The 10,049-nt window shown below is 59.1% G+C and overlaps 4 protein-coding genes across 4 annotated transcripts in view; 2 read left to right on the top strand and 2 right to left on the bottom strand.

The window, feature by feature from the left end:
* Positions 1 to 1,901, bottom strand: part of PUNSTDRAFT_126580 (general substrate transporter) — a 5,443-nt gene extending 3,542 nt beyond the window's left edge. The window contains exons 1-5 of the mRNA XM_007384546.1: positions 1,712 to 1,901; positions 1,378 to 1,655; positions 1,102 to 1,309; positions 574 to 974; positions 81 to 471 (exon numbers count right to left, since the gene is read on the bottom strand). Coding sequence (XP_007384608.1) covers positions 81 to 471; positions 574 to 974; positions 1,102 to 1,309; positions 1,378 to 1,655; positions 1,712 to 1,742 — 1,309 coding nt within the window. The 5' untranslated portion in view covers positions 1,743 to 1,901. The remainder of the gene's footprint in view (positions 1 to 80; positions 472 to 573; positions 975 to 1,101; positions 1,310 to 1,377; positions 1,656 to 1,711) is intronic.
* Positions 1,902 to 2,707: 806 nt separating this feature from the next.
* On the top strand, positions 2,708 to 3,302 carry PUNSTDRAFT_68465 (Sm-like ribonucleoprotein; the record flags this gene model as incomplete). The annotated part of the gene is made up of 2 exons (XM_007384545.1): positions 2,708 to 2,870; positions 3,031 to 3,302. 2 exons carry the CDS (start codon positions 2,708 to 2,710, stop codon positions 3,300 to 3,302), a joined length of 435 nt encoding a protein of 144 aa, XP_007384607.1.
* Positions 3,303 to 3,757: 455 nt separating this feature from the next.
* Positions 3,758 to 5,460, top strand: PUNSTDRAFT_68918 (asparaginyl-tRNA synthetase; the record flags this gene model as incomplete). Its single annotated transcript, XM_007384544.1, has 4 exons — positions 3,758 to 4,029; positions 4,123 to 4,246; positions 4,297 to 4,434; positions 4,501 to 5,460. The coding sequence occupies 4 exons, from the start codon at positions 3,758 to 3,760 to the stop codon at positions 5,458 to 5,460; spliced, it is 1,494 nt and encodes a 497-aa protein (XP_007384606.1).
* A 135-nt stretch (positions 5,461 to 5,595) lies between these two features.
* PUNSTDRAFT_135030 (uncharacterized protein) lies at positions 5,596 to 6,586 on the bottom strand (the record flags this gene model as incomplete). The annotated part of the gene is made up of 3 exons (XM_007384543.1): positions 5,596 to 5,774; positions 5,932 to 6,466; positions 6,518 to 6,586. The coding sequence occupies 3 exons, from the start codon at positions 6,584 to 6,586 to the stop codon at positions 5,596 to 5,598; spliced, it is 783 nt and encodes a 260-aa protein (XP_007384605.1).
* Between the last annotated feature and the right edge of the window lie 3,463 nt (positions 6,587 to 10,049).

Raw genomic sequence — 10,049 nt, 5'->3', positions numbered from 1 at the left:
AGAACACAAACGAACGATAACGAAAAAAAACCCCCCCCCCCCCCCTCCCATGCGAGAGAAGGGGGACGCGAAAGACGCACTGAAGAGCCACTGCGTCGCGCTCGCCGTCGCGAGCCCGTAATGCCTCGTCCGCGTCGGGAAAATATCGCTCACGTACACCCACGGCAGCGGGCCCCATCCCATCGAGTAAAAACAGACATAGATGTAAATCATGCCCGCCATCGCCTGGCTCGCGCGCGGCGGGTGGGAGGGGGAGCCGCCGGCGGGGGGCGCGGGCGGCGGCGGGTGGGTCTTGAGGATGGCGCCGATGATGAAGAAGAAGGTGCCCATGCCGAGGGCGGAGACGAGCAGGGAGAGCTTGCGGCCGAGGGACTCGACGAGGAAGAAGACGAAGAGGGCGGTGGAGACGAGCTTGACGACGCCGTAGATGCCGGAGGCGAGGAGCGAGGGCGTTTGGCCCGTGTATCCGATCTAGCGAGGGACGTGCGTGCGTGCATATATGTCAGTTTTTTATTTTTTATTTTTTTAAGCTTCGATTCCGTGGGGGAGAGGAAGAGGAAAAAGACACGCAACGGATTTAAAGATCTGGGGCGCGTAGTAGTTGACGCTGTTCTGGCCGGACCACTGCTGGAGGATAAAGATCACGATCGCGATCACGAACCGCGGCCAGTTGCCGCGCCCGAGGAACGCCTCCTTCCAGCCCAACCCCCTCCGCGCGGCGCGCTCTTCCGCGATGGCGGCCTCGATCTCGGACAGCTCGCGCCGGACGGCGGGGTCGTCGGGGGGGAGGCGCCGGAGGTAGGCGAGGTTGGCGAGGGCGTCCGGGGAGCGGCCGACGGCGGCGAGCCAGCGGGGGGATTCGCGCACGGTGAGGAGGCCGAGGGACATGATGCCGGCGGGGACGAGCTGGAAGCCGAAGGGGATGCGCCAGACGCGGGGCGAGTTGGCGAGGGAGGGGTTGAGGCTGATGCCGTCTGTTGACGGAACCGGCAAGCGAGTAAAAAAACGTGAGCGAGAGAGGAAAAAAAAAAAGGGGGGGGGTGCGTGCGGGGAGCTCGGGGAGAAGGGGGGGGGGTGAAAGGAAGCGAGGTAGGGACGTACAGTTCATAAAGTAGGAGATCATGACGCCGAGGGCGACCATGATCTGGAAGAGGCCGGTGATGCGGCCCCGGACGTCCTTCGGGGAACATTCGGAGACGTAGGCGGGGGCGACGGCGGAGATGCCGCCGATGCCAAAGCCGGAGATGACGCGGCCGGCGTAGATGAGGCCGAGGCCGTGCGAGCCGCCGCCCGCGACCGTCGTCAGGATCTGCGGAGACGATGCTCGTAAGAAGGGGCGAACTCGAGAGACGAATAAAAAAAAAGCAGGGAACGCACGGCGCCGACGGTGAAGACGAGCGAGTAGGCGACGAGGGTAAGGCGCCTGCCGATGCGGGAGGAGAGCGGGGCGGAGGAGAGGGCGCCGAAGAAGGCGCCGGCTTGGAGGACGGAGACGACGTTGGACGAGACGTCGTTCGCCTTCTTGGTGTTGGTCGTGCCGTCCGGGTTGAGCATGTGGAAGCGGGTCTCGAAGTACTTTTGGGAGACGACGCCACCGGCGATGCCGGTGTCGTACCCGAAGAGGACGATGCCCCAGTAGGCGATGAACGCGAGCCCTGGACGGTGATCATGTGAGCGCGAGCGGCGAGGAGGAGGAGAGGAGGGGACGGACAGTAGACGCGGATGTTCTGCAGGACGCTCATAGTGGCCACCGGCGTAGACGTCGAGGAGCGCAAAGGGCAGGAGCGCGTCCTTCCTCGCTTGCACCGTCCGGTCCTTATCTGCCGTCATCGGACCTCACGCTGCTCCGGACAAGGTTTCCATACCGTTCCCTCCCAAACTCGGTAGCCCCGTCCGAGTCTGGGCGCCGAACCGCGGCGGAATCGAAAGCGAATGAATGGGCGGCGGGAGGGAGGAAGCACGCCGGGGTGCCCCCACGGCGTATCATTGATCGACCAGCTGATCCGCCTGCGCAGGTCGAAGTATGGTATAGCGCCTGCTATCTGGGGACGCGTTCCCAGAGGAGCGGCGAGGGGGAAGGTCATGGGGTTCGGGGCTCGGTTTCCCGTTCGGGATGGGCTTCGGAAAGAGGGGGGCACATAGCCTTTGAGAGGGGAGGAAGAGGTGGTGCGCGCGACGCTGTAGTCAGACTCAGAAACACGAGACGATTGCGCCCCGTCGGATCCACGGGACGAGCAAAACGCCCCGGCAAAGTCGAAGGAAAGGCCGGGTCGCCGGATCGTCATCTGCGTGGGAGGGAAAGCATTACAGTCGCAGCGGCGAGATTGAATAGCAAAGTTGCCGATGGAAAGCTACATACGTGCACGGCGGGACTGAGCCGGTCGCGATCCTGCAATGCACGGCGCGAAGACAGAGCACTGAGCAGGGTGCATGAAGAGCGAGATTGGGGCACAAATTCGGTCCAAAATATGCATTACACAGCCACGATGACGATAAGCGCCCGCTACACAGCCGCATCTTACAGGCGCTCAGCTCTGCGTGTGAGCCTTGCCTCGCCTCGCCACGCCCTTCTTCCCCAATACCTCGCGTCGAGGACCAAGGCATCCACCATGAAGCTCGTCAGGTGAGTACCAGCTGACTCGCCCCAGCGTGATCGAGGAAGGATGCAAAGGGATGCTGGAGCAACACAAAAAAAAACCTGGATGGAATGGGAGCGCGCGCGATTTGGTTCCAGAACGCATGCCTCCGCCTGAAAGATCCGTGTACTGATGTCTCTTTCTTCGCCCCCGATAGGTTTTTGATGAAATTGAACAACGAGTCGGTGACGATCGAGCTCAAGAACGGGTCCGTCGTGCACGGCACCATCACCGGTAACGCACTCTCGTCTTCATTATTCTCGTCGAATCTGACCTCAATCCCCCTCCACCCAACGATACGCATCGCCCCTCAACACCACCACCACCACAAAAACACACACCCTCTCTACCACCCTCTCTACCACCCTCACCCCCGGCCCCCCCGGCACGCCAGGCGTCGACATGCAGATGAACACCCACCTCAAAACCGTCAAGATGTCGATGCGCAACCGCGAGCCCGTCAGCCTCGACACGCTCTCCATCCGCGGCAACAACATCCGCTACTTCGTCCTCCCCGACGCCCTGCCCCTCGACACCCTCCTCGTCGACGACGCCCCCAAGCCCAAGGGCAAGAAGAAGGACGACGTGCGCGGGCGCGGGCGCGGCGGGCGCGGGGACCGCGCGAGGGGGAGGGGACGCGGGAGGGGCCGGGGACGCGGGTTCTGATTTTGGGAGCTTGAGCGCGCGCGATGTAATGCCGCGTTGCGCGTGTTGTTGGACGGCCCCCTCGGGTCGGTGTCGGGCCCATCGACGGGCGAGAACCGTGGTCCCGAACGGTGCAGGGGGGGAGGCCTACGTGTTTGTGTTTTTTTTCGGCTATCTGCCCCCGCGCGCCCGCCATCCTCCGTGGTGCGTCGAAAGAACGAGAAAAATTCACGGCGTATTTCGTGAACATGCGCCCCCCGTCTGCGTGTAACTCCATCCCCCCCCCTTGCGCCGCGCATAGTGTAATGCATGAACGATATTCACAGCAGCGCCAAAGGAAAGATGACTCGCAAAAAACGCGCCCTCTGAGCCATGATATTATATCATGTAGTACGACGATGACTCTCGGACCGAAGCCCTGTGTGATACAGTGTACACGATAAATTTGAACGCAACGCGTCGCGTCACCGCCGACCATGCTCCGCCGTCTCTTCTCGACCGCGACCACCGCGCCCGGGTTCAGGTCGGGTCTGCCCCCGACCATCAAGCAACTCCTGGCCTCCCCAAGCATCCCCGTCGGTACGGGCACTCCACCCGCAGCAGCAGCAGCAGCAGCAGAAAATGTGCAGGTCCACGGCTGGATCAAATCCGTCCGGCGCCAGAAACGCGTCGCGTTCGCGGTCGTGTCCGACGGGAGCTCCGCCCGCGGCCTCCAGGCCGTCTTTCGCGACCCCGAGCTCGCCAAACCGTGCGTATATATCTATATATATATATATGCGGGGGGTTACCTTTCCGCGTTGTTCGCTCTTCGATCATGCCGATAACGTCTCGTAATATCTAGGTTGACGAACGGCGCGAGCGTGCGGTTGACCGGGCGGCTCGTGGAGAGCCTCGGGAAGGGGCAGGATAGGGAATTGCAGGTCGACGGGGTCGATGTCATCGGCGAGTGCGACCCGGAGGTAAGCGTGTCCGTATCCGCTCGCCTACGCCTCTGAGACGGTCACGAATGGGGTAGACGTATCCGATACAAAAACAAGCGCTGTCGACAGAGTACCTCCGCGACCACTGTCATCTCCGCACGAAGACGGACGCGATCGCGTCCATGCTCCGGCTCAGGGACGGCGCCGCGTCCTCCTTCCACCACCATTTCAGGGTGCGTTGTCCCTCCTCAAGTTTTACATCTCCCTCACCTCCTCACCCCCCACATCTAAAACGACAGGACCTCGGGTTCGTCTACACCCACACACCCGTCGTCACCTCCAACGACTGCGAAGGCGCCGGCGAAACCTTCCGCATCACCCACCCCTCGCCCGTCCCATCGTCGCCCGACCGCTCCCCTTCTCGCACCCCTCAAGCACCGGCCCCACCGTCCACGGACGAGTTCTTCGGCCGCCCGGCCTACCTCACCGTCTCCTCCCAGCTCCACCTCGAATCCCTCGCCGCCGCCCTCTCGCGCGTCTACACCCTCGGGCCCTGCTTCCGCGCCGAACGCTCCCAAACCGGCCGGCACCTCGCCGAGTTCTGGATGCTCGAGGCCGAGTGGACGTTCGTCGACCGCGTCCGGGACGTGTGCGACGTCGTCGAGGGGTCCGTCAAGCGCGTCCTGCGCGACGCGCTCGCCGGCGCCGAGGTCGACGAAGCGCGGCGCGCGGCGTTGGAAGACGCGGCGAGGGCGGATAAGGCGTGGGCGCGGATGAGCTATACGCAGGCCGTGCGCGCGCTGGAGGCGAGCGGACGGGCGTTCGCGTTCGAGCCGAGGTGGGGCCAGGCGTTGCAGAGCGAGCACGAGCGATGGCTCGCGGAATCGCTCGTCGGCGGCCCGGTGTTCGTGACCGACTACCCGGCCGCGCTCAAGCCGTTCTACATGCGCGCCAACGACGACGACGACGACGACGGCCGGCGGACCGTCGCGTGTTTTGATCTGCTCGTGCCCCAGCTCGGCGAGCTGGCGGGCGGGTCGTTGAGGGAGCATAGGGTGCATCTGTTGGAGGAGGCGATCGGGAGGCACGGGCTGGAGAGGGAGGCGTACGAGTGGTATGTGGATTTGAGGAGGTACGGTGGGGCGCCGCATGGCGGGTTCGGCTTGGGGTTCGAGCGCTTGATCGGGTGGGTGGGCGGCGTGGAGAATGTGAGGGAGTGTATAGCGATGCCACGATGGGCGGGGAGGATGCTGCTGTGAGACCGGCGACAGTAGTGAGGGTGGAAAGGTTACGGTCACGAATGTCGTTTCACTGCTCTGGCAGCTTGACCAAACTTGTACTTTGCAGCCTTGAACGACGTCAAGCCGCCTGCATCGAGTGCTACGATCGCTTCCTCAGATACCCATATGAACATAGGTAGCCCACCGTTCCGGGGGTAGCCCTCTCTCGCGAAGCTTCCGAACAGCGGAATCGAGTGCTCGAGGGATCAAGCTGGATTCCTCGTATCCGCCGTTCAGCAGTGCTTCGTGGACTTCCTTTGCCACATCAGGTCCATCCAAGTCGTACATCTCCCCTGTTTCGGGGGTCAGTGCGGTGGTTCCTTGTTATTTGAGGCGGTACTCACCACATAGTGCCCACCACAGACTTGAATCCCGCAAACAACATGGATCCGGCGAGATGCACGATTTCGTCCGGTAGACTTTCGTCTCCGGCAGCTGACTCGCACGCACTAAGGAATGCAAAGAACGCTCGGGGCATCCTAGCCCTAGCGATGTCGGCTATCGTCAGCATCCCACCCTCGAGGACGAATCCGCTGCTCATGGGGTCGCCACGATCCTGTTTTGCGTGGCAAGCGAGGTGCACGACAGACGCGTGCCGAATCGCCTCGTATACGTCCGTGACCGCTGCCGCGCTGCGCCCGCCGCGGTCCGTTGGCGATTCAAGCACCTCCTGATCTATGCGTATAGTCTGTTCGGGCGGATGCAGGGTCGCTAACTGTGATACCTCTGCCGCCGCAACCGGGAGAGTAGCGTTGCCCACGACATTGGGCTGCGCGACGAGTACTACTCGGGCAGCTGAAGGAGGGACGCTGACGTCGCGCTGCTTCCGCGCTTCGACAAGAGCGCCGAGTGACGGGGTATAGGACGAGACGACGTAGTCAGATGTGCACACGCCGGATGAGTTTCCCGCGGCATGCATTGGCAAGAATGCGAAATTTCCGGTTGGGCACCACCACAGCCGAGGGCGGGCCTCGTTGCGCTTATACTGAACTCCCGCGTCAACTCGACGGATCGTGAAGAGTTCGGGAGCACTTACCGGAAGCTGCAAGGCGGCGAGGATTGGCATGACTACGTTCTCCCATACTCCCTCCAAGACGTGAGACATATTCGGTTTGGGTACCTTGACTTTCACTAGGGCTCTGCTTGGATCGGAGGTGCCGTGCTCCGAGTTTCCGCCAGGTATAGCACGATGATGTCGATTGCGCGCACTTCGCTGAGCGTGCGTGAGTGTCTCCGACCATTTTGACACGCACAACACGCTGACGTGGGGCAATGGAACGACGCAGGGCTCCTCTGTATCCGACGGTATTATAATGCCGTGTGCCACGTCGCTTGTAGCAACCAATAGTACGACGGGCCCTCCAGACGCAGCTACCCGTAGATCCTCAAACCCGGGAGGGAGTAAAAAATGCTCAAAGCCAGGGATCCGCCGAGATCGTTGCAAGAGTTCTTCGAACTCGTCGGCGAGTTTGCGCCGTCGGGAAGCTTCGGTCTCTCCAGTATCTCGGAATGATGTCAGACCCGCTTTGTCTAGGCTACGAGATACTTCTCGCAATCGAACACATAGTTCAGCCGGGAGGCCTTCAAAAGGATTTCGGAGCTGCAGAACGCCGTTCCACAATACCGCTCGTCCGTGTTCCAGAAATTCTATAGCGATGCGTGGTTGCTGATTGGATATGGCATGTATCGCAGCTGTCACACCAAGACCTTGGGCGCTCTTCAGAGCCTCCAGTCGAGATCTCACATCCATTCCGTGGTATGCAACTCGAGGCAGAAGATTCATTGCTTGATGATGAGCCGCGGAGATGGATGTTCTGTCGTTCACCTCCATTGCCACATAGATGCATCGCTCGTTGTAGCTCAATCGGCTGGTAATAGAGGAATAGGGATGATTGGCGGCCTTTGCATGGGCGCGTACACACTCTGCGGATGCGTGCTTGTCCCGTGTCACTTGAAACTGAGCATAGAAATCGTCTGCAAGGCCGGAGAGCATGGCACCGTACACCGGCCGCACGGTTGCCGTCAGACTGAGAGCAATTCTCCTGTGCTCAATGGCCTTTCCAACAAGGGCCAAGTCACCGCTTAACTTTGAATAAGATTGCAACGTATCTGCTAGGATGTTATGTGTTTCTGCAAGATCCGTATGGCCTTGAGGGCAGAGCTGCAATGCTTCGCGACAGTGACCGGTGGCCTCGTCTAGGTCAGATATGGACTCCTTCAAGGACCCGAGCCTCTGCAAGGCGTAGGCGGTATGGCGAAGCGCCTCGTATCTCGCCGGATTTCCTTGAGGAGCCAGTGCTAGATAATCACGGCTGAATTTGCATGCTTCAAAGAGAAGTGCTGGATCACAAGGAAGATTGAGCCAGTTACGTCTCTGGATATCTGCAGTCAAAAGCTCGCAAATCCAGGATATGCCAACAACGCGCCGTCTGGCGGACTTGGCCGAATCATAGCAAGTGCGAGCATGAATTGATGCTTCATCCAACTCCGATGGGTTGCCTGTCCGCTCAAACCTTCTAAAAAGCGCAATGCATAACACATGCCGTACGGACCACTCGTACCCGCATGGAGTGTTACCGACGTGGGGCAGGAGGTTTAGAATGACCTCATCTAAATCGTCCATGCTTCCGGTGTCTTCAAAGCGTGTTAAGAGCGCATACGCAAGATTGGTGGCGAGGCTGCTTGGCGGAACCACTTCAATAGTATGCTCGATTGCCTGCCTATAGCAGGCGATGGCCTCATGCAGATCTTCGCGAGTGGTATGGAAATGGGTATAACGCGAATAAAGCGCCTGCGCCAGAGAATAGAGACACCGGTGCTGATCAATCGGTATCATGCTTTCGCAGCTCCTGCAGGTGTTGCGAGCATAAGCAACTGCATCATCAAGCGCATGGATATTTCTGAGTGCCACCCCCTGACGATGGAGGCAATACGAAATAGCGCGCAGGATCCTAAAATTGCAGGGTGTGTCGGCTTCCGGGGTGTTTAGATCCTCGGTCAGTGCAGACAAGCAGGAAGTCATCTGCTGGATCGCATCACCGGCGGGATTGCTGTAGAATAACGCATTGCATGCCATCGCGCAAATAGCGGCAGGCCATGCCAGACCGCGACCTGTATCACTTCTCGTCGTCATCGCAGCCTTGGACAGCGCAAGCGCCTCCTCAAGTACGTCGGATTTGCTGGTGCGCCAATAATCAAGTGTTAGGGCGTGGGCCAGGCTCTCCTTCACCGACGCTCTCCGCTCCCTACCGAGGTTCGTCCACGAGAGTAATAAGCGGTGCAGGCGGATGCATTCGTCCATCAGTTGGTCGCCGCCAGCTTCTTCATACCGAAGAAGAAGTTGTGTTGCCAGATTATGATGCAAATCAAGATCACGCAGCCGGTTCTGCAGGTGGGCGTCAAGCGCTAGCCTGGAGGCAGCTATGGACGCGTCCATGGCAGCAAGCCAATATCTCCGCCGGCCTCGAACGACAGCGACGGTGCCCATGTATAACTCTATGTGAACTGTTGGGGTCAGTTCTCGGATGCGGATCATATCGAGTAACTCTATGCATACAATCACGATTGAATATTGTTGATTGATTCTAAGCGAGTCCTCCAGATTGGTAGTGTGCGGGGCGAGCTGGTTGCAATCGCAAGTCGGAGTCATAGTAGCACGGTACATATAGTAGCCACGCTTCACCAATTTGGGACCGTGCGATAAGCCCCACCGCCTGTGGCGCGCGAGGTGGATTCAGGCTTGCTGTGGTGGAGAGGGATGGCGGTACTTCATACGACACTCCAGGTAAGTAATGAATTGCAGCGTCTGATTTGCGCCAACGCTCCCGCCTTCATCCAAAGGTGCCGAAGCTCGAAGTGGAGATGCATCATCTTCATCAGATCTAGGAGCATTGTTGAACTTTGTATATTGTATATATAAGGAAATATCACACGCTCGTTACCTATTATGTACAGATTCTCTCACATGTTCTATTCTTGTGTTCTTCTTTGCGATCTTCTATCTTTCCTGATTGATATTACCGCTTTAGGCACATTCTTTTGTTCCCTTTATGGAAATGCTTCCCTCGAGCTCCCTCACATATACCAGGAGCTCTCCCTTCGCATCTCCTCAGTCTTTTCCCTTATACTTTGACTGAGGAGTGAGTCTGCCATGTCCCTTCATGTCCCTTATGTCCTAACGTACTTATGATGCCTCTGTAGTCATATATTAGGTACTACATGCGTAACTCAGTCTTTTCCCTTATACTTTGACTGAGGATCATATATTAGGGAATTATCGCTCTTGCCTTCAGATCCAGAAGTTCATCAGGTTATGAGCCCTGAGCTCTCGTAACTCTGAATCTCGATCGACTTTGCGCGCGTCTTTGCTGGCTGCAACTTGCCGTCTAGCTTCTTTTCTCGATCGTCCCTCTCCCTTCCTAGCCTTGGCTGTGTGACAGCCTGAGGTCTAGTGTGGCTCGTACCCCCATTCCTATCGACTCTAGCCGATTGATCGGACATTTCGGCTGTCTGGTCAGTTGGTAGCCCCAACGGGTGTTCATTTGGGGTCGAGCGTCTCTCTGTCAGTC

The sequence above is a fragment of the Punctularia strigosozonata genome (assembly GCF_000264995.1).
Source record: "Punctularia strigosozonata HHB-11173 SS5 unplaced genomic scaffold PUNSTscaffold_7, whole genome shotgun sequence".
Taxonomy (NCBI): domain Eukaryota; kingdom Fungi; phylum Basidiomycota; class Agaricomycetes; order Corticiales; family Punctulariaceae; genus Punctularia; species Punctularia strigosozonata.
The sequence above is the reverse complement of the archived record's forward strand: the minus strand, read 5'-3'. Positions and strand labels throughout refer to the sequence as shown.